Below are 24145 nucleotides of genomic sequence, written 5' to 3'. Positions count from 1 at the left end.
AAGGTATATGCATGAAGACAATTATGCAACAGAAAATAACAGGGTGAAAGAAACACATAAAGAGGCATTAAACCAACTATCAGATCAGCATTTATCTTGTCAGTTTCGTGGAAGTTCTACACTAGGTTCATTCAGGTAGAACCACTCTTTGGAATGCCTGAACTGTCAAAACCTTAATACAGCACTTCAATGTGAAAACAGAAAATCAACTGAAGCATCATAAAAGGAGAAAACTGAGATGACCACAGTTTCCATGGGCCACACTGTCAGTTTAAGATTACTTTCTGAGCTTAACTATTTAGTTTATTGAAAAACACACCAGGCCCAGTGGCTAAAGTCGTCATATTGCACATGCCAGGATCCCATATGGGCACCAGTTCATATCCTAGCTGCTCCACTCCCCTTCCAGATCCCTGCTTGTGGCCTGGGAAAGCAGCTGAGGATGCCCCAAGGCCGTGGACCCTGCATCCATGTGTGAAGGTCCCTGGCTCCTGGCTTCAGATTGGCTCAGCTCCTGCCATTGTGCTCACTTAGGAAGTGAAACAGTGGATGGAGGGTCTTTGTCTCTCCTTCCTTCTGTGTATCTGATTTTCCAATAAAAATAAATCAATCTTTTAAAAAAATATATGTGTGGACAATGAATTATATGGTCAACACAGATAAAAGTGAACAATATGACAATTCCACCAAAGCATGTGTGTCATTTTTGCCCCCCAAGCAAGTAATACTGTAAACCTGCCCAGGTACAAGAATATTATCCAAGTAACATGTCTAGTCTTGGACAGACCTTCCAGGCACACAAGCACAAACTTCCATCAGAGATGTATGAATTATAGCCAAGATAACAAACTACAGGGGAGAATACTTGCACATCAAAAACAATCAAATTCATTTCTTTGCAATCCACTTGCTTTAATCCATGACAAAACCACTGGCGGTCATCTTGCAATCTATGCTACACAGATCTAAAATGAATTTAGTTAAAAGTAAACTGCCAAAATATCCCTGGCTTTGCCCAGTTGATTCTTAGTATAAAACATCACCTTTTCCCATTCACCTTCTATGCAACATTCTTCCTACAAGAATCCACACCACCTATGATTCTCCATACATGAAAATCCCTCTAACTATAAAAATTCATGTGTTAAATACGTAACATTAACAGAGGCTTCCTAATAGTCACAAAAGACAATTTCTGCAACCAGTGATTCCTTTTAAGCTGCAACTCTGGGACCAGTACCATGGCACTACATGCTAAACGGCCAGCTGCTCCACTTCCAATCCAGCTCTCAGCTAATGACCTGGGAAAACAGCAGACACCCAAATGTGGGGACCCAGCTACTCCTGTAGAAGACTGGATGAAGATCCTGGCTTCCAGTTTCAGAATGGCCCCTCCACAGCTATTGTGAGCATTTGGGAAATGAAATTGACGTGCCTTTTTCTTTCTCTCTCTAATTCAAGTAAACAAATTAAAAAGAAAATAACCAAAATAAATCTAGGGACAGCATTGGCAGTAATTCACACAAAGGATTATAAGCCAGAGAACAGAACAAATATCCATTGAAGACTATAATAGCATAAATGATGCAACAGAAAAATAAAATGGAATACAAGAATTACAAAGGAAAGACAAAGTTTTTTCCTGAAAAATTCCAATCAATAGGTAGAAAACAAAGCTTTGGGCCCAGCACGATGCCTCAGGGAAGTCAAATCCTTGCCTTGCATGTACCAGGATCCCATAAGGGTGCCGGTTCTAATCCCAGTGACCCTGCTGCTTCCCATCCAGCTCCCTGCTTATGACCTGGGAAAGCAGTGGAAGACAACCCAAAGCCTTGGGATCCTGCACCCACATGGGAGACCTAGAACAATCTCCTGACTAATGGCTTTGGATTGGCTCACATCCAATCATTGCAGCCATTTGGGGAGTGAACCAGTGGATGGAAGAACTTTCTCTGTCTCTCCTCTCTATAAATCTGCCTTTCCAATAAAAACATTTAAAAAAAAAATCTAAAGTCAATTAGAAATAGGTCATCTCTCTCACACACACACACAGTTAGGTCCCTGAAAGAGAAAACAGTAACCTTTCTATAAAGAACATCAACTTGAGCAAGTCATCAGAGGTAAGTTCGTCTCCAGGAATGAGAGTTCCCAGACTAATTTAGACTCACTACGAAAGCAGCGCATCACTGCTCTGGTCATCTTCCTTTAGGCATATTTGTTTAACAAGCAGACTGACGCACAAAGAAAGAACACAAAGCTGTCTTCCATCTGACTGCCCTCTATTCAAATGCCCACAATGGGTAGGACTAGGGCCCAAGAACCCCATTAGGGGTCCCCCAAGCAGATGGAAAAATCCCAAGTACTTGGGCCATCAGCCACTCTTTTCCCAAAGTGGCCTGGAAGTAGGGCAGCTGGTCCTTAATGTGGAATGTCAACTTCACCTGTAGCACCGAGATATCAGTCCCACTTCTGTGATATTTCTATCAAAAATGCATCATGGGGCCGGGCGCGGTGGCGCAAGTGATTAAGGTCCTCGCCTTGCACGCCCGGGATCCCATATGGGCGCCGGTTCTATCCTGGCAGCCCCGCTTCCCTTCCAGCTCCCTGCCTGTGGCCCGGGGAAGCAGTCGAGAACAGCCCAAAGCTTTGGGACCCTGCACCCGCGTGGGAGACCCAGAAGAGTCTCCTGGCTTCGGACCGGCATAGTATCGGCCCGTTGCGCTCACTTGGGGAGTGAATCATCGGACAGAAGATCTTCCTCTCTGGCTCTCCTCTCTGTATATCCGCCTTTCCAATGAAAAAATAATAAAAATAAATCTTTAAAAAAAAATGCATCATGTAAGTTTAATCAGGAGAAACCTAGAGATACACCCAAACATTCTACTGAAGAGAGAGCAGTTTTTCAAATATCTCAGGTTTGGGAAAAATAAATAAGGAATAAAGAACTGTCCCAAATTAAAAGAGACTAAAGAAACATGACAACTAAATACAAGTGCAACCCATCACTGGTTCTGGACCAAAAGCAGAGGCTCAGTGGCATTACTGGTGGAGCGGGAATAACCTCTGCAGATGAAGCAATGATCAGTGTTCAAGTCTTTGAATCATATAGCTACAAAAGATAGTAACATTTCAGAAAGAGGAGTGGAAAGTGGATAGAAATTCTAATATTTTTGTAACTTTTTTAGAATTTTGATTATTTCAAATTGGGGGCATAGATTTTTAAAATAAATAAATAAATAACAGGGTCTGGCATCACGGCAGAGCACGTAAAACTGCCATCTGCAAAGCCACCAGCTGAGTCCTGGTTGTTCCTCTTCTGATGCAGCTCCCTGCTAATTATCTAGTAAAAGCAGCAGAGGATGGTCCTAGCTTTTGGGCCCCCGTAACCAACTAGTAGACCTGAATGAAGCTTCTGCATGAGCCGGCCCAGCCCTGGCCATTCCTGCCCTCTGGGGAGCGAGCCAGCAGATGGAAGGTGGCACACACACTCTTGTGCATGTGTGCTCTCTCTTTCAAAGATACAAGTAAATCTTAAAAGAAAGAAAAATAGGAACAAATTCCACTATATAAACTGATAAGCTAAATCTGAAATCACAAAAATTCATTTGTATAGAGTGAAACAGGAAACAGTCTGGGGCTGGGAGCTTCATGGCCTGGGGACAATCCTCATGTCTGCTGTGGGAGCATCGCGTGGCCCAGACAGAACAGGACGAACTTTATAAGCACCAGAGCTATATTTAACAAGCTAAAAGATGCAGTCAATCTAATGGCCATCCTTTCAACCTAAATTCATTTTAATTGTAGCATAAAAACAAAAGTAAACAAACAGAACATTCTGACACCAATTTTTTTTAAAGATTTATTTTATTTTCATTACAAAGTCAGATATACAGAGAACAGTAGAGACAGACAGGAAGATCCTCCCTCCGATGATTCACTCCCCAAGTGACTGCAACAGCCAATGCTGCACTGATCCAAAGCCAGGAGCCAGGAACTTCCTCCAAGTCTTCCACTTGCGGGTGCAGGGTTCCAAGGCTTTGGGCCATCCTTGACTGCTTTCCCAGGTCACAAGCAGGGAGCTGAATGGGAAGCGGAGCTGCCGGGATTAGACCGGAGCCCATATGGGATCCTGGTGCGTTCAAGCAAGGACTTTAGCTGCTAGGCCACGGCGCAGGGCCCTCAGATACCAATCTTTTTTTGTTTTTTGTTTTGTTTTGTTTTTTTAAAAATTTATTTTATTTTATTTTATTTTTTTTAAGATTTATTTTTATTATTTTTTTATTGGAAAGGCGGATATACAGAGAGGAGAGACAGAGAGGAAGAGCTTCCGTCCGATGATTCACTCCCCAAGTGAGCGCAACGGCCGATGCTATGCCGATCCGAAGCCAGGAGCCTCTTCCAGGTCTCCCACGCGGGTGCAGGGTCCCAAAGCTTTGGGCCGTCCTTGACTGCTTTCCCGGGCCACAGGCAGGGAGCTGGAAGGGAAGTGGAGCTGCCGGGATTAGAACCGGCGCCCATATGGGATCCCGGGCGTGCAAGGCGAGGACCTTAACCACTGCGCCGGGCCCGATTTATTTTATTTTTATTGGAAAGGCAGATATACAGAGAGGAGAGACAGAGAGGAAGATCTTCTGTCCAATGATTCACTCCCCAAGTGAGCCGCAACAGCCAATGCTATGCCGATCCAAAGCCAGGAGCCTCTTCCGGTTCTCCCACGCGGGTGCAGGGTCCCAAAGCTTTGGGCCGTCCTTGACTGCTTTCCCAGGCCACAGGCAGGGAGGTGGATGGGAAGCGGGGCTGCAGGATTGCGGGCGTGCAAGGCGAGGACCTTAACCATTGTGCCACCACGCCGGGCCCTCAGATACCAATCTTAAACTCAATTTTCATCTATTAATTCACCACGTTCCAAAAAAACTCCTGTTGCCTTGGTTATATTTTTGTATCATTTAATTGCTTCTAGCTATATTCCTCTAACATCCTTTATTGGATTCTAGCCATTTGAGAATTAAAGTATAAAATGAATAAAAACATCTGGCATGGAGTTCACATATGGTTTATATAACCTTTATATCATTAGGGGAGGAGTTCAGCATCTAGTTATAAAGCAAACACTGAAACAAGCATTGCGTTGTAGCGGATTAAGACACTACCTGTAATGATGGTGTTCCTTTTCTAGTCCCAGCTGCTCCACTTCCACCCCAGATCCCTGCCAGTGTTCTGGAAAAGCAGTGGAGGACGAATGGCACAAGCACTGGAGTCCCTGCTAGCCCTGTAGGAGACCCAGATGAAGCACCCGGCTCCAGGGTTCCAGCCTCACTCAGCCCTGGCTGGGATCAGAGTGTACCAGCTGAAGACTTCTCTTTCATTCCTTCTGTTAATTCTGCCTTTCAAACAAATTAATTTTAAAAGCATACATTTTATAAAAACACTTAAAAGTAAAAATAATTTGATTAAAAGCTATAAGATTTTGTTAACTCAGTTTACAAACGTCATCAAATCAAAAACAACTGCCAAATTTGAAGAAAGCTTGCAATTTTTTAACACTGTTAAGTTTGAAGAGACCAAAGATGGAAATACTTTAAAAGTATTAAATGGCATTAATGGCAAGATAAGGGACAAGATAAATATATACATATTTTAAAGTTTATTTATTTACTTAATCAAAAAGCAGAGTGACCCAAAGAGGAGAGACGGGGACAAAGAGAGATCTTCCAGTTGCCAGTTCACTCCCAAAATAGCCACAACAGTGGCAGGAACTCCACTCCTGCTTCACACATGGTTGGCAGATCCCAAGCCTTGTGCAATCTGCCGCTCCTGCTTCCCTGGCACAGGAGTAGGGACTGGATTGAAGTGGAGCAGCTCAAACTAAAACCAGCATCCATGAGCGATGCCACAGCACTGGCCCCAACACATTTTCATTATTTTTCTTTTTTCAGAGATAAAGAGATAGGTGCGTTCCTATTTGCTGCTTCACCCACCAAATGCCCACGACCTAAGAACCAGGAACTCAAGCCAGGTCTTCCCCACAGGCAGCTGTGGCTTCGCCAACTGTGCCTGCACATCAGGAAGCTGAGGTAAGGAAGTGGTGGGAGGACTCGGGCATCCAGCTTAGCTAGCTGCTGGCTCAAGCAGCTCCTTCCACACGTAGCTCAAAGTCCAAGCATCAGGGTGGGCTGCAGTGAATCCATGAGGGTGACGGTGCTCCCGGCAGCTCCCGGTGAGCACCCAGAGCACGCTTGAGCTTCCTCGCCCAAGGCCTGGGGGACCTGAAGAGCAGTCTCAGCTCAAGCACTCACACAAAAGCACGGAGCAGCCGGCGGCCGAGACTTACCCCAGGGTGCTGCCTGCCAACCTGCCCAGAGTCTCCGAGCCTGAGAGGAACCACGGGGAGTCGCTGGTCCTCCCAGGCCTGGAAGTCCTCCCTGCCCCTGAGGTGCTGTTCAGCTTGGACCTGAGGAAAAACAAGAGGTGGAATCATCACCAACAGCACCAGACTGCTTCAAAACAAACCTGGAGCTTCAGGTGGAACAGCTGGGGGCTTATCTAACAACAAAAGCAACCAACTCCCAGTGCAGCAACTCCTGCATTACTCCCTACTGCATTTCCACTTCACGTCCAGGGACAAGCCTTGCACTTGTGCCTCGCAATAAGCCAGCGTTCCTTCCTGGGGCAAAGCATTCCCACACTTCAGCTGCAAATAAGTGTTAAAAACAGTACCAATTTTTTTTTTACCTTTTTAAAAATTAATCACATTCCCCTTAAAAACACAGCCATCTGAAATGTCAGTCACTTCTGAGCATTCATTTTTACATAACTTTTAAAGATCAAAAAGACTCATCTTTTTTTAAGTGGCCATCAGTTTTTTAATTCAATCAGTCCATTTAGTTACACACAAATTCTGATTATGATATTGAGGTGGGCTTTGTTTTTGTCTTTTTGGGAAGCGGGGGGTTCTTAGAAACACTGTTGGAGAAACAGATCTTTGACCCATCAGTTCACTTCCCAAATGCCACAGAGGGACTGGACCAGGAGCCAGGAGGTTGACCCAGGTCTCCCACATGGGTGGCAGAGGCCCAAGGCATTTGGACTACCATCCACCACCTTTTCTGGTACATTAGCACGCGGCTAGATTGAAAATAAAGCAGCTGGGACTCTTCACACAAGATGTTAGCATCAGAAGGTCAGCTGCCAGTGACAAAAATTCTTTTTTTCCTTTTTAAACATTCATTTATTTTTATTGCAAAGTCAGATATACAGAGAGCAGTAGAGACAGACAGGAAGATCCTCCCCCCCGATGATTCACTCCCCAAGTGACTGCAACGGCCAATGCTGCACTGATCCAAAGCCAGGAGCCAGGAACTTCCTCCAGGTCTTCCACTTGTGGGTGCAGGTTCCAAGGCTTTGGGCCATCCTTGACTGCTTTCCCAGGTCACAAGCAGGGAGCTGGATGGGAAGCGGAGCTGCCGGGATTAGACCGGAGCCCATATGGGATCCTGGTGCGTTCAAGCAAGGACTTTAGCTGCTAGGCCACGGTGCTAGGCCCAAGTGACCAAAATTCTTAAAAGACACCTGCTGTTTCAGAATGAGTTAATTATTTGGAACTATAAAAGCAAAGACTGTGATCTATACAATCACTTCATTCAGGGCTGGTGTTGTGGCATAGTGAGCTAAGTCGCCACCTGCGACACAAGCATCCTATACGGGCACTGTTCATGTCCTGGCTGCTCCATTTACCATCCAGCTCCCTGCTAATGGCCTGCGAAAGCAGTGAAAGATGGCCTGAGTGTTGGGGTCCCTGCAACCAACACTGGAGGTCTGGAAGAAGCTAAGCTCCTAGCTCCCGGCTCAGGCCAGACCCAAACCTGGCTATTGTGACCATCTGGAGACCATCCACTCTGGGGAGTGAATCAGCAGATGGAAGAGTTCTCTGTGTGGCTTTCCCATTCTGAGTCAAATACATATTTTTATAAAGACTTCAATTGCAAAGTCAAATGTACAGGGGAGAGACAAAGAGAATATCTGTCCGTTGATTCACTCCCCAAGTGGCCGCAACAGCCAAAGCTGAGTTGATCCAAACCAGGGAGCCTGGAGAGTCTTCCAGGCCTCCTATGCGGTGTAGGGTCCCGAGGCCCTGGGCCGTCCTTGACTGCTTTCTCTGGTCACAGCAGCGAGCTGTATGGGAAGGGAGGGCTGATGGAATTAGAACCAGCACCCATATGGGATCCTGGTGCTTGCAAGGGGAGGACTTCAACCACTAGGCCATGGTGCCGGGCCCCAACAACCATTTCAATTAAAGCGTTAATGTAACTTGGGCTATATGACATATTATTCTTCAGCGAATAATAATCCATTCCTTTTCTTTTAATGTTAATATTTTCAGCGCAGGCATTGTTTAAAATCACAGGGCCAGTGCCATAACACACCGCACATTAAAGCCCAGTGTCATACTGCTCAATTCCCAGCTGCTCCGCTTCACAGCCAGCTCCTCTGCTTGCGCCTGGAGAAGCAGCAGGACAGCCCAAGTACCGTAGCCCTGCACTCATGTGGTAGACCAGGAGGAAGCCCCTGGCTTTGGGATGCTCCCATCCTGGCTATTGTGGCTATCTGAGGAATGAATCCATGGGTGGAAGATCTTTCTCCCTCAATCTCTCTATGTCTCTTTCACTGTAATTTTGCCTTTCAATTAAATAAATTTTTTCTTTAAAGTTTAAAGTCAAATTACATTTCACTCTATTTTAATCTTGATTTCCTGCAAATGTTTTTCATTAAAAGTTACCAGAGCAAATCATCTTAGATATAACACATTCTTGGTTAAATATAATACATTCTAAGAGCAAAATACATGCTGTATTAACCAAAAGGATGTCTTACCCATCATTATTATCAGGTTTACCCAATTCCAATCTGTCTGGCTGTACCGAAAAACCGATCCTGCAAACTCTACCATCCTAAAAACAAAAGAAATAGATGATCACATTCTCAAAGTAAACACGAATATTAAAACATGATTTTATTCAACAGATTCTGAACCCCTCACTGTCAATTTAAAGACAACCAACTAGGTCCTTTGCAGAAGGTACTCACAGCTGAGCTGAGGGAAGAGGACATGCCCACACTCCCATCTTGCTCTGTGAGAACTCAGAGAAAAGACAGGTAACGGAGCCTTTGGCTGTCCAGTGTCATGCTCTAGGCAATCACCTAAGCTCTCCCCGAGCCAGAAAATTCACAACAGGAAGGGTACTAAGAGGTAATCAAGGTAACTCTTGGAAGTAACTGTTCTCCTCCACGGTTATAAAAGAAGTAACACACAACTGCATCATAACTGTTTTTCATTTCTCCACCTTAGAGCAAATAATTTACCTCAAGAAGAAAGGCAGCATGATTCGGTCCCACCACACATTGCTTAATAGTAGCCTGTTCCAATACATTCAAAGGGGGGTGGCTAGGGAACAAGAGGAAAGCAAAATTACACACCATCACTTCAAAAGATCTAACTAAAAAAAAAAAAAAAAAAACCCAGAAAAATCTATCTGTATATAACTAGTTTTGACACATTTTAAAGCAATAATTGAAAAACAAGAATTAGACTACCCTTATTAATCCTTATGCTTCTGGTAGACTTTTAAAAATTCATTAAGATGAAAACTAAAATCCACATGAATCCAATCCATATAACATTGATTAAATAATTCCTAACCTGATTATCATCATGTTCATCTTAACCCATAGGGTCACTGCCTAAATGAGCTATTTTCCTAGTAAGGTAAAATGCAGTTTTTTGTCAATTATCTCACAACTCTTACCTGTTTAAATTATATTTATTCAACTTCTCTGAGACTTCTCGCAACCTTTAAAAGCAAAACAGAATATTACTGTGCAGGTATTTTGTAAATAAAATAGCCCCAAAAGATGCCTCATTATTTTGATGAGAAAACTGCAAGGAAAGAATTTTTTATATATTCTCCTCACTTTTGTACAAAAAGGTCAGAAGCACGCTGCCATTTTCTTTCCTTACCAACCACTCAAAATTTCAACAGTAGTAACAATTCCATTTTTTAGACCAGAAACAAGTTTCCACAGTTTATATAACAAAAAGTGACAGCTGGGCTTCTCCTAAACCAACAACTAATGAAAAGACTATTTTTAAAACTGTGCAATCTAATCCCAAAGACACTACTGAACAGACACAAAAACAGACCTACTGAGAACTTAACAGGGTAGAAAAAAACCCAAAGTTGAATGAAGTGAAGGTATGTTCTTCAAGTTTTTGATGGAGCTTATAACACCAAATTGAATAATTCAGACCCTCAATGACTTAGAGATAACACCGCCTCCTCAGAGTGAATCAACAGCACGAAAATCTCAACAGGTGACATTCAAAGAGCTATTACAGACAACACTGTCACACTCCGCTAAATTAACCTGGGCATTCAGGCAATCTGGAGATGTACCTGTATAATGCTAACATGTAGCCCTATGTAGATTTAATCTAAAAGACCAAAACATCTACCTGACATTATCAGGAATTTTTATAGTTCTCTTATCAGTAAATCAAGAATATGAGCAACAGAAAAAGATACAACATTAAACCAACAAACTTCCACAAATTTTGCTCTCTCCAGTGACAGAAATGGAATAAAATTCAATCATCTATAGTGACAGTTTAAAGTACTACAATATTCTAAAAATATGTCACATTAAAGCCAACTTATATGATTTGTGGCAGTTTTTAAAGATTTATTTTTTTATTATTTTTTCATTGGAAAGTCGGATATACAGAGAGGAGAGACAGAGAGGAAGAGCTTCCGTCCGATGATTCACTCCCCAAGTGAGCGCAACGGGCCGATACTATGCCGATCCAAAGCCAGGAGCCCCTTCAGGGTCTCCCACGCGGGTGCAGGGTCCCAAGGCTTTGGGCCGTCCTCGACTGCTTTCCCGGGCCACAGGCAGGGAGCTGGAAGGGAAGCAGGGCTGCCGGGATTAGAACCAGCGCCCATATGGGATCCCGGGCGTGCAAGGCGAGGACCTTTAACCACTTGCGCCACCGCGCCGGGCCCGATTTGTGGCAGTTTTAAATCCTCACCTGTGGGAAACAATAATCCCATTATGTCAGTAGAAGAGGCTGAACTGGCCCCCTCTGTCCTTGAGCCTCTCCTTAAGCTCTATCCGCTGCCTACTAGTGAGAGGCATTTTCAAGCAAGCATAACAACTACCCAATACCAAATCACAGATACGGCAGCGTAACTTTCAAATGACACCTTACCAAAAGAAATAAATCCCCTGGTGACTTTTTTCCTCAATCGCAAAGACTAGCACCTTGAACGTGGGTCATTTGACTGTGTCTAAAATCGTGTTTGGGTATGTCCAGTGTCACATTTACTTTCGTTAATAAAATGTTTTCATCTGTCCTGGAAATTAAGCCTTCTAACTGAACTGCTCATTTACAGGGCACACTGCTGTGTTCTATGGATGGGGGCATGCCTCCTGAACTGCTGAGTGCTGGGAGAGAAGACAGCTGACTCAGGCACGGGAAGAGCACTGCAGTGGAGAGCTACAGGTCCCGAGACAGCATCAAGCACAGAGAGTGCAGGACGTGCCCTCGCTGCCCTGGGTGCCACGGTGCCTCAGGAAGCAGACTCCTGCTGCAGCCAGACAAAAGGCTTCCCAAAACCACAGGAATCACTCTCTCAGAAGACAATTTGCTTGCTGGCATGAGAGTAACCTAATTTATTTTCATCCAGTTAGTACTGGGTCAAAACTCTGTGGGCAGTTTTTACAAAATAGTGTTGACAGTGAAATAAAATTTCCCAAAAACCTTTTCAAAACTGTACAATAACTGAAAATAAAAATTAAATGCTGTCTCCATGGTTCAAAATTTCACTCCAGAGTAGCGTCATTTGAAAAGTTAAATTAGGGCCTGGTGCAGTAGTCGAGCAGGCTGACGTCCTCAATTGGCACACGCCAGGATCCCATGTGGGCACCAGTTCTAATCCCAGTGGGTCTGCTTTCTATCCAGCTTCCTGCTTGTGGCCTGGGAAAGCAGCTGAAGACAGCCCAAAGCCTAGGGACCCTGCACCCACATGGGAGACCCAGAAAAAGTTCCTGGCTTTGGATTGGCTCAATCCCAGCCATTGTGGCCACTTAAGGAGTGCATCAGCAGAGGGAAGATCTTCCCCTCTGTCTCTTCTCCTCTCTGTATATCTGACTTTCAAATAAAAATAAATCAATCCTTTTTTTTAAAAAAAAAAAAAAGCTAATAGACTTTGAGAATATTAAAAAACATAAAATACTCAACAACTCACAGGCATATTTTGGGCTACTAAGGAATTGCTGGAAATGTAACTAAACTTTTCCAATGCTACAAACTGGGGAAGGCTCTTAACCCAGGATGAAGACAGCAGCAGCCCCCATCACAGTGCCTGCATTAGAGTCCTGCTCCAAATTTAATCCGGCCTCTTATGAAGAAGTGGATATGGATCCAGAGTATAGTCACAAATTTTCAAGCAAAACTATAACTAATGCGTATTTTGCTTTTTCATGGCAGACACACAAATCACAGAATGACCAAAGGCCAAAGACCAATGACCACACTCAAAAGTACTGAGCTATTGAATGCCACCTACTTTTAAAAATCATTGCCAAATGCCTGCTCTTGGGGAAAAAAAAACTTAGATTTGTGTGAAAGAAAGAAAGAGAGAGAGAGAGAGAGAGAACGAACCAACCACTGACCAATCATCCACTGATTCACTTTGCAATTGGCCATCACAGCTAGGACTTGGTCAAGCCAAAGCCAGGAACTTAATGCTGCCTCCCACATAATAGCTTGCAACTAGGCCATCCTGTGCTGCTTTCCTAGACCATTAGCAGGGAGCTGGGTCACTAGGGAAGCAGTGGAGACTTTAGTTGGTGCTTGTATGGAATGCCAGAGTTACACGTGGTAGCTGGACGCCGGTCAGATTTTTTTAGTGCTGTCTATATGTGTTTGGAGAATACTTGGCTAATCACAGGATTGCCTACTGCAATCCATATCATAGTGCCTGGATTCAAGCCTCAGCATTTCTGATTCCAGCTTACTGCTAATACACATGCTGGAGGACCAAATACCTAGCTCCTTCATGACAGGCCAAGATTGAATTTTCACCTCCCAGCTTTAAACTAGTCTGGACAGAGTTGTTGTAGGGATTTGGAGAAGTGAAAAAAAGATGGAAGACTTCATCTCTCTTTTAAATAACTTTTTAAATTATATTAATAAGGGCCTGGCACCGTGGCCTAGTGACTAAAGTCCTTTCCTTGAACCGCCGGGATCCCATATGGGCTCCAGCTCTAATTCCGGTGGTCCCACTTCCCATCCAGCTCCCTGCTTGTGGTCTGGGAAAGCAGTTGAGCACGGCCCCAAAAAACGCTTGGGATCCTACACCCATGTGGAAGACCTGGAGGAAGTTCCTGGCTCCTGGCTTTGGACTGGTGCAGCACTGGCCGTTGTGGTCACTTGGGGAGTGAATCATCAGACAGAGGCTCTTTCTCTGTCTCTCCTTTTCTCTGTATATCTGACTTTGCAATAAAAATAAATAAGCCTTAAAATATACATATTAATAAAAAATAAAAATATGTATCCAGAAACATTCTGGTGAAATATGGCAGAAATATTTGGGGGGGGGCCAGTGTTGTGGTACAGTGGGTAAAGTTACTGCCTGCAACGCCTGCATCCTACATGGGCATCAGTTCAAGTCCCAATTACTCTATTTCTGATTCAGCTCCTGGATAATGCACCTGCTTGGAGCCCTGCACCAAGTGAAGCATACAAATGAACCAGCAGATGGAACAGCATGCAGGATCAGGATCTGGTCCCTCACTCATTTCTCTTCTCCCTTCCTCCCTCCCCAAATCTGTCAAATCTTAAAAAAAAGAAAAAGAAGTTTCTGTTTGGGGCCAACAAGATAGTGTAGCATATTAAGCCACCCTCAGCACCATTCCATATGGCCACTGGTGTAAGTTCCAGCTGCTCCATTTCCAACCCAGCTCCCTTTTAACAGCCTGGGGAAAGCAGTGAGGATGGCCCAAGTGCTTGAGCTCATTGATCCACATGGGAGACGGAAAAGAAGCTCCTGGCTCTGGCCTGGCCCAGATCTAGTAGCTGCAGTCACCTGGAGAGTCAGCTCCTTGTCTCTCCCTGTTTTTCAAGGAAAATAACCAAGTTTTTAAAAGTCATTTTCTTAAAAGATTTAGGTTTTAAATCTTAGATTCTCAGAATACCCAAAAGTAAAAAATTGCACCAGCATTTCATACCTAGGGGGGCGGTACCAAATCCACCCCAGAACACAGTCTTACCATTATCACGCACTCTCCCAAGTGCAGCCAGTTCTCAACTCTGTCTCACACTGGCCTGAACTATAACCACATCACTCTACATACACAAGATGCCACCTCTTACTCGGCTCCTTTATATGCCAACTGTTTGACGCCTGTAGCACTGCATCCAACTAGCACCTGGTGGTCCCACCGGCTTGCTGCTCTAACTGGAGGAAAAGGGCTATATTGTAGTCACAGCTGCAGAAGGCATCCTAAGATGGGCATTTATTTGCGGTAACCCCTGGTAGGCTTCTCTCCAAGCCACTGATCGCCCCCTAGCAAACTGAGGACCTAAAGCTAGCTCGTTCAATCTAGTCCAAGGAGTGTCCAACCCCAATTCCCTTCTCACAGTTCCAGAGCAAGAGTGGCAAACAACCTGAGGCAGAGTTCATGAGACAGCCCTGCTGGGGGTCTGGTGTAAGATGGGGCAAATCAACAGCCTCGTGTTGCACTGTGGACTTGGTGTGGGGTGAGAGGAGGAAGCCTTTCCACTGACATATACCACAGCACGCTGCAGGTGGTGGCCTGGCACAACTCTTTCTAGAGCCCTCAGGGAAGGTGGTATCCTCAGGCCAGCCTGATTCCACTCTCACACACACACACACACACACACACACACACACACACACCCTTGGGGGCTGGAGGTGGAACAGGAGGTTGTCTGTCCTGAAGAGTCATCCCTGCCTTCTTGGTTGCCTCTATGCAAGCAAGAGGAATGAGTCACTCAGCCTCTGTGTGCCAGAGAAACTCTGAGATGGGAATTCCAGACATTCTGCTTTCAGACTTTTTTTTCCAAGATCCGCTTGATACTGTTTCTGTCTGAACTGAACCTTGATCATTGGGATCTCCAACTTCAGGCCATCACAGAACAATAAATGGGAGTACAGACAGGAAAACAAGAGAAGCGGTGCCCTTTTTTTTTTCTTTTTTTCTTTTTTTTTTTTGATAAAAGGCAAAAAAAAAATCACCTTCTCTATTTTCACAACAAAAAATTTAAAAGGCCATAAAATTTGGCTACATTTAAAACTGCATTCTGGGACCAACACAGTGGCTTAGCATACTATGCCTCCACCTGTGGAGCACACACCCCCATCTTGGCATTAGTTTGTGTCCTGGTTGCTCCCACTGCTGAATTAACTCCCTGCTTCTGACCTGGGAAAGCAGCAGAGGTCCACCCAAATTCTTTGGCCTTTGCATCCACGTGGGAGACCCGGACGAAGCTCCTGGCTCAAGCTTGGCCCTGGTTGAGCCACAGTAGCCAATTTGGGGACTGAACCAGTGGACAGAAGGTTTGTCTCTCTCACTCTCGGTCTTACCCCTCTGTTTCCACTCTTACCTTGGTTTGTCGGTCAAAGCTACACACAAAAAACTTCAAAGAAAAAGATGACTACAATGACAGAGGCAGGAAGATACCTTTGGGTGACAAAGATGAGCCGAGCCAGGGAGACAGTGCCGCCTGCATGCTCTTCCCACAGGGCCAAACCTCTCACTGTAGGCTGTCTCAGCCAGCCCTCAAGTGCAGCCTAGGGGAGGAGAGCCTGCTGGGAAGGCCTTGGTCCCTCACCTATCAGACTCCACCATCCGTGAAAGCAGCCACGGCTCCCGTGCCCACCAGCACTGCCCACACCCTTTAAGGCGTTCATGTCCAAGAAGAACGAGGCAGAAGGCAACAGTGGTGGCTAAGAAGGACATCCACACGTCTAGGCTCAGGGCTCAGGCACGAAAGCTCCTACCCAGCACATCCTCAAGGCCATGCTGCCCCTCAGGTCCTGGTCTGCATGAAAGAGACTTTTTCACCCTATTTGGCCTGTCAGCCACCTCACTGAAATTAGTGTATGTTACTTCATGTTGAATAAATGAGCAGTCAGGGAAAAAAAGATTACTGGACAGAACTCAAAACACCAACAGAAGTACAAAGAAAGAGTTTGGCTTTCAGAGCTGAGACTAATGGTTTAGGGATTTTTTTCAGTGTTTTCTTTGCAGTTCTTACAGGAGGATGTTCTCTAACAGAAATCAGAATCTCTGGTTAAAATGTATAAAATATTTTATTTTTATTTACTTATTCAATTATATGACAGGCAAGATGAGTAATGAGAGAGAGTGACTGAGCGAGCACTTCCAATGTCTGGTTCACTCCCCAAATGCTGAACAGCCAGGGCTGAGCCAGGAGCCAAAGCACTCCATCCAGATCTCCCATGAGATTGACAAGAATCCAAGCACTTGAGCCACTCTGCTCTTGGAAGGAGCAGGAAGCTGGACTAGCAACAGAGGTGGGACTTGGTCCCAGGCACTGGGTAGGGGACACGGGTGGACCAAGCAGCACCTGAGCACACTACCACACAAAGCTCATCCTCCACAACCTTCTCTAACCCAACCTTCTCAACAGCTTCCTGCCTCATCTTTCAAGAAACCTCAACCATTCTCTGGACTACTTTGTGCTCTTAAATTACTGAGCACTCTCCCACCCTACCCCAAGCATTTGTTTCTATGGTATGTCCACTGAACACTAAAGTTAAAAACCATGAAATTTTGACTCATAAAATAGCAAACTCAGTTCCCCAGGACAAATAGCCATTTGCCCTCCTCCCCCCAAAAAAAATATTTGATAAAGGGAGTGTTTCACAACCAGGGGCTATTTTGCAAGCCTCTGTTTCACTAGCAAGGTTCTCACTTCTGCCTGCATCCATCCAACCCACCACAGTATGCGGTTCTGGTCCAAGTCCATGAAGAAAAGTTGGTCCTACTTAGACATCCTGTTAGAGAAAAGAGTGAGATTTCTCTTTCTCCTTTACAGATAACAGGATACATTCTTTGATATTACACCAGAACTTGAGAGAAGTTATCGTTTTTTAAAGGTCGGAAAATTTGGAATCTGAAAATATCTCCAGCATCCACACATGATTCTGTAACAGCATACATCGGTCATTCGGAAAAACTTATTTCTTGTGTACATTCAAATTGATATTTGATAATGTCAATATCAACCTACAGCATTAAACTCATTGATGAATAAAAGTTTTTTTAAAACTCTAATTTTGTATCACAGCTCAAACATGTCAACTAGCAAAAAATACCTTCCATTATTTTCCTTGAAGTGACAGTCAACTTCACTTAATTTCAAGAAAATGTATGTTAACCGTCCAAGTCTGATAACCACATTTTGCCAGCCACTTTTTCAAATAAAAGTGCTTTTCATTGGGGTGGGCAGCTTGGAACTCTCACATGCCATGCCAGAGAACCTGGGTCCCACCTCTGCTCCTGACTCCAGCCTCCTGTGAACGTGCATCCACAAGAGGTAGCGGTGATACACAGCTTTGGCTCCTTAGTACCCATGGAGTCACCCAGAGATTGTGTTCCTGGCTTCTAGCTTCGTCGAAGCCCAAGCTGTCAAGGTAATCTGGGGAGTGACGATGGAAGACCTGTGTCTCCTTCTTACTTCCACATAAATACCCACAATTTCTATTACTCTAACAATTTCCATAAAGAGAGCAATTAGCCCAGCCACAGGAAAAAATAAATGCAAAGTGTTTTTCCTCTACACAACCAAGATTCTGTCACAGGTCAAGATGTAATCATGTTTACTGCTTCACCCTTAAGTGAAACTGTGCTTCTTCTCTGTAAGTTTAAAAACTAAACAACACAGGGCTGGTGCACTGGCTCAACTGCTGATTTGAGCCTGCAAGCATCCACATGGGTGCCGGTTCTGTCCCGGAACGCCACTCCCTATCCTGCTCCCTTCCTGTGGTTTGGGAAAGCAGTAGAGACTAGTTCAAAGTCTTTGGGAACTTGCACCAGCATGGCGGGCAATTAAGAATTCCCTGGCTTCAAATCAGCTCAGTTTCAGCTCTTGCAGCCATTTGGGAAGTGAACGAGCAGATGGAAGATCCTCTATATCTCTCCTTCTCTGTAAATCTGCCTTTCAAATAAAAAAAAATTTTTTTAAATAATAATTTTTTTTAAAAAGTAAACGACTACTAGCATAGCTTGAAAAACAGGCAATATTTTATCCACCACTTTTTGAAACATTGTACAAATGTCCAAACCATGAAAAAGATAAAGTAGCCTTAGTAGCACTGTGAATGTCACTGGGCCCTTGGAGAGGCTGGTAACACTGTTACAGCTCCAGCATCTGAGGAACACTCCAGGATCTCAACACTGCATGTCCAACTGCACAGTGCCCGTCAGCTCAAGCTACAAATGCCAACCAAAGTAGCCTGCTCATTATATTCCTTAAAACCACTTTTCATTCTTGATACTAACTATCTCACAGCTTAACCAATCAGCTTCTTATAGAATGACAGCAACACAGAATCTGAAACCCTACCTATGAATTCCTCATACTGTGATCCTAAAAGCCACACGTCTGGCACTCTAAAGAAACCATTTACCCAAATAATATTTTATTTAGCTACAAATGGCACAGCAAAGTAGCATAAAGGCCAGTAAGTATTACACCCCAAGAGCCAGTAGGCATTTCATTCACCTGCCAGTGGTTTTCCCCAACAGGAGGAAAGGGCTTCCATGAAGCAAAGACCATGAACAATCTAATTACAGCATAGCTACAAATGTTCCAGTCAGTTAGAGAGGTGAAGGATGGAAGCAAAACTTAAGACGTCACTCCGAACTGCCAGCCTACAGAAGTTCTTTGAGTCAAATACTTCAAAGTTCAGGCACTTCTTGACCAACACCAACATTTAAAATTGGAAGATTTCATTGAGAATTTTAGGTTTCTGGCTTCTGAGGGGGAGAAAAAAAGAGACCTAACACTGAACTATGCAATCCCTAGTAATGACCGGAAGCTGCCCATGGCTTGAAATTACGGATGCAGAAGGGACAACCCCCCCACCCCCTGCAATCTGGCACAGGGCAGTTCCTTGCTAAGGAATCAGTGGATTGGAGTCAGAGCCGGGTCTCAATCATTAGCATCTGCATTCCACATGGGAGCAAGTTAAAAGTGCCAGCTACTCCTTTTTCAATCTAGCTCCTTACTAATGTGCCTGTGAGTCCTTGGGCCCAGCACCCGCATGGGAGACCTAGAGGAAAGAGGAAGCTCCTGGCTTCAAACTGACTCAACACTGCCCCTAGCAGTTACTCGGACAGTGAACCAGCAGATGAAAGATCTATTTCCCTACCTCTATCTCCTCTCTATTCCTCTGCCCTTCAAATAAGAATAAAAAATAAATCATTAAAAAAGTATCTGATCAGTCTTAACTCTGATCTCAGCCTGCACACTGATTTCTTTTTTCTTTTTTAAAGGCTTATTTTTATTTCAAATCCACATTTACAGACAGAAGGGGAGATACAGAGGATCTTCTACCTGCTAGTTCAATCCCTCAAATGGCCACAACAGCTGGAGCTCAGTCAATATGAAGACAGGAACCAGGAGCTTCTTCCTGGTCTCCCACATGCATGCAGGGGCCCAAGGCTTTAGGTCACCCTCAACTGTTTTCCCAGGCCACAAGCAGGGAGCTGGAAGAGAAGTGGAGCACCCAGGCCACAAGCCAGCATCCATATGAGATTCCAGCATTTAAAAGAGTAAGGATTAACCAACTGAGCCACCACGCCAGCCCTACAACACTGATTTCTAATGAACCTGCTCAATCAAAATGTCTCTTAACTTGGCTTAATGATTTCTATGATAATCATATTACTTTTCTGATTTATAGCCTATCCAAAGAGAACTGTGACCTTACAGTGAGTAAATGACCTCAAAACACACAAAAGATAGCTTTTGCAAAGGAAAGACTCATCTGTCAACTTCCTGAAATGGTTGAATTAATCAGATTTTCTTTATTTTAGAATTATTGAGAGAGTCTAACTTATTTTTCAGGCTGACAATGGAAGCCTACAGTCCACTCCTAGGAACCCCCCAGGGGCAGTGTCTCGGGGCTGATACTGTGCAGCTCAGGCACAGGATGCAACACAGGGAGAGCCAGGAACAGAGTGAGGCACAGGGAGCGCGCTCACCTTGCACAACCAACCTTCTTCAGAGAACTACCTCTAAGGGCAAGACTCTAAGTCGTAAAAGATCTCCCACAAGCTCCACCTCCCAGATGCCATCAGCAGACCAAGTCTGCACCTTCAATCAACTGATCCATTAAGAAAATAGCTAGAGGGCCTGGCATGGTATCCTAGCAGCTAATGTCCTTGCTCTGAATGGGCTGGGATCCCATGTGGGCACCGGTTCTAATCTTGGTGGCCCCACTCCCATCCAGCTCACTGCTTATGGCCTAGGAACGCAGTTGAGGACAGCCCAAGGCTTTGGGACCCTGCACCCACATGGGAGATCAGGAAGAAGCTCCTGGCTTCGGATCAGCTCAACTTTGGCCATTGCAGCCGGTTGCGGAGCGGATCAACGGACGGAAGATTTTCCTGTCTCCTTTTCTCTATATATCTGACTTTCCAATAAAAATAAATCTTAAAAAAAAAACTGCATTTGAATAGTACTTTTCCAAATAAAATAAGAAATCCAAACTCCCAAGGTATTGTGCCATCTGAAACACAACACCAAATGAGAAGCCATTTGCCAACCACAAAAATAATGAGTCATTTTCCTTTTAAGCAAAATTAACCAACTTATTTTCAGCTCCTTTCAAAACAGGAAAAGGGAAAAATACACATGCCAAGTGAACGAGAAATTTGTTAGGAAAAGATACAATAAATGTCCTTTATACAGCAATTTTTAAAGATTTATTTATTTTTATGGGAAAGTCAGATTGACAAAGAGAAGGAGAGCCTGAAACAAAGATCTTCTTTTGCTGGTTCACTCCCCAAGTGGCCACAACTGCCAAAGCTGAGCTGATCCAAAGCCAGGAGCCATCAGGAACTTCTTCCAGGTCTCCCACACAGCTGCAGGATCCCAAGGTTTTGGGCCATTCTTGACTGCTCAGGGCACAAGCAGGGAGCTGGAAGGGAAGTGGTCCGCCGGGATTAGAACCAGCGCCCATATGGGATCCCAGTGGTTGGAAGGCGAGGACTTTAGCCATTAGACTACTATACTGGGCCGTATACAAATTATTTTGGATATTTTCTGTCCATTTTATCTAATTTAATCTTAACAGCAAGAATATATATATACATAAATACACAAGAATCTAGCTATGCCTACAGCATAGAACAGCTTCCTCATGGCATCCGGTCAAAAATCTCAGGAGAAAATGCTTGGCTTTCTTTATCTATTCTGAATAGCTGCTATTGTCACTCATTAAAGGATCTGCCCAATACAGATAACATGTTCATATGGTCTCAGACCCAACTGCATCCGTACATATCAATCAAATGTCTAAGGAGATAACTAATGTTCTTCCTTCTATGAACACTGCACCATTTAGGAAGGCGACTGGTCTCGCAGTTCAGACAGGATTAAACTCTCAATCCTGTATCAAGTTCCAATTCTACTCCCAAGTCCAAATTCCTATAAATACACACCCTAGGAGGCATCAAATTATGGCCTAGTAGCTGACGCCCTTTGCCCCCATAAGACCAGAACTGAGGTCCTGTCTCCTGGACTCTGGCCCTGGCCCAGCCTCGTTACATGGGGGCATTTGTAGAAGGAACTAGCAAGATAGGATGGGAGCTCTGTCGTCTGTCTATCCACCTTTCAAATAACATAAGCAAAAACACTGCCCATTAGCGAGTCATCCAATTCTTCAGATACAACTGGAAACAGGAATAATGCCGTTAACGAATCTAATTTTTCCCCAGAAAATGAGACAAATAGGAGTGTGCTGATAATGAAAGCTCTGGGCGCCATCATTTTCTGGGAGCGGCTAGCATCTCTAACTGCTGCCCTTGCAGGAGCACTGAAAACAGTAAGCGTCCCTGCCTTTGAAATGCTTCTTTGGTGGGCCCGGTGCGGTGGCGCAGTGGTTAAGGTCCTCGCCTTGCACGCCCGGGATCCCATATGGGCGCCGGTTCTATCCCGGCAGCCCCGCTTCCCTTCCAGCTCCCTGCCTGTGGCCCGGGAAAGCAGCAGAGGACGGCCCAAAGCTTTGGGACCCTGCACCCGCGTGGGAGACCTGGAGGAGGCTCCTGGCTTCGGATCGGCATAGCATTGGCCCGTTGCGCTCACTTGGGGAGTGAATCATCGGACGGAAGATCTTCCTCTCTGGCTCTCCTCTCTGTATATCCGCCTTTCCAATAAAAATAAAATAAATCTTTAAAAAAAAAGAGTAAATGGAATAATTATTTAAAAAAAGAAGAAGAAATGCTTCTTTGGGCCCGGTGGCATGGCCTAGTGGCTAAAGTCCTCATCTTGAAAGTGCCAGGATCCCATATGGGCACCAGTTCTAATCCTGGCAGCTCCACTTCCCATCCAGCTCCCTGCTTGTGATCTGGGAAAGCAGTCGAACACGGCCCAAAGCCTTGGGACCCTGCACCCATGCAGAAGACCCAGAAGAGGTTCCTGGTTCCTGGCTTTGGATCAGCACAGTACCAGCTGTTGCGCTCACTTGGGGAGTGAATCATCGGATGGAAGATCTTCCTCTCTGTATATCTGACTTTGTAATAAAAATAAATAAATCTTAAAAAAACAAAGAAAAAGAAATGCTTGTTTGATGTCATTGCTGCCATCCCAGCTCAGCAATTCTATCTACTCTCTAGTGAGGAGCAGCTTGGTGGAGAGAACAGAAGAGCGGACCTACGGCGCAGGAGACAGAAACAAAACTGAGTTTCAGTCTATCCCCCAAGTCGACCAGCTCTGCCACTCTGAGCAAGCCTGCCTTCACCTCCCCAAGATTAATCAGTTCAACAGCCCATGGTGCTGCTTATATTAAGGATTAGAGATAATTATTACAGATAATAACCCTGAAGAGAGCTAAGCACTCAGGTGCCCAATAAATGGCAAACATTATCAATATCACTGAACATTATTCTCCATCCTTGGATAGTCTGCTATCTTGCTGCTTCACACCTGCCAAGTTCTGAATTCTGAGTTTTGTTGGCAAACCAAATATGGCCCAATCTGACTAATGGGAGCTGAGCACTCAGAGAATTACAGTTGTATCTTTGAATTCCATATAAATGCACTCATACTTTGCCTTTTTTTTAATTGGTTAATTAATTTAAAAGGCAGAGTTACAGAGAGAGAAGGAGAGAAAGGGGAAAAGATCCATCCACTGGCCACTATCCACATAGTCACAATGGCCTATGCAGGTCAGGACAGAGCTGGAAGCTAGGAGCTGCTTCTGGGTTTCCCATGTGGGCACAGGGGCACAGCACTTGGGCCATCTTCTGCTGCTCCCCCAGGGCATGAGCAGAGAGTTGGATTAGGAGGGGAGCAGTTCACTTATACCTTGCTAGGTAGGACACAAAGATTAGTTACTCCTCACTAAGGTATTGAAGATTTCTCTGCACACCCCTCCTAAAACTGTTCTGCGCCTCAAGTGTTAACATATGCCTTGTTAGAGTTATAAGCCTGTTTGGACTATCCTAAAATTTGCCAAGTTCAGTAAAAATCATGCTTCAACTTTAACCTGATAAACGTAAAAATGAAAATAGACACAAGACAACTGAATAGTACCGTATAACCATTTTAAGGTATATAGCAACCGGTTGTGTATAAACTAAAATTGAAACATCAACGAAGTAGCCACAGGATGTGGTTAAGAACTTGCATTTAAAAAAAAAAGATTTATTTATTTTTATTACAAAGTAAGATATACAGAGAGGAGGAGAGACAGAGAGGAAGATCTTCCGTTCAATGATTCACTCCCCAAGTGAGCGCAACGGCCGGTGCTTGCGCCGATCCGAAGCCAGGAACCCTAGAGCCTCTTCAAGGTCTCCCACGCTGGAGCAC

General features: G+C 44.5%; 1 protein-coding gene across 2 annotated transcripts in view; it reads right to left on the bottom strand.

The window, feature by feature from the left end:
* LOC121167598 (E3 ubiquitin-protein ligase UBR5) overlaps nt 1–24145 on the bottom strand; it is a 144371-nt gene that overhangs the window by 86264 nt on the left and 33962 nt on the right. For both annotated transcript variants that reach the window (XM_040997098.1, XM_040997099.1), the window contains exons 2-5: nt 9804–9848; nt 9361–9442; nt 8872–8948; nt 6332–6451 (exon numbers count right to left, since the gene is read on the bottom strand). In XM_040997098.1, the coding sequence (XP_040853032.1) occupies nt 6332–6451; nt 8872–8948; nt 9361–9442; nt 9804–9848 (324 nt within the window). The remainder of the gene's footprint in view (nt 1–6331; nt 6452–8871; nt 8949–9360; nt 9443–9803; nt 9849–24145) is intronic.

The sequence above is a fragment of the Ochotona curzoniae genome, unplaced genomic scaffold (assembly GCF_017591425.1).
Source record: "Ochotona curzoniae isolate NIBS_2020 unplaced genomic scaffold, NIBS_Ocur_1.0 patch4, whole genome shotgun sequence".
Lineage (NCBI taxonomy): Eukaryota > Metazoa > Chordata > Mammalia > Lagomorpha > Ochotonidae > Ochotona > Ochotona curzoniae.
Note: the sequence above shows the minus strand (reverse complement) of the source record. Positions and strands in the feature narration are given on the sequence as shown.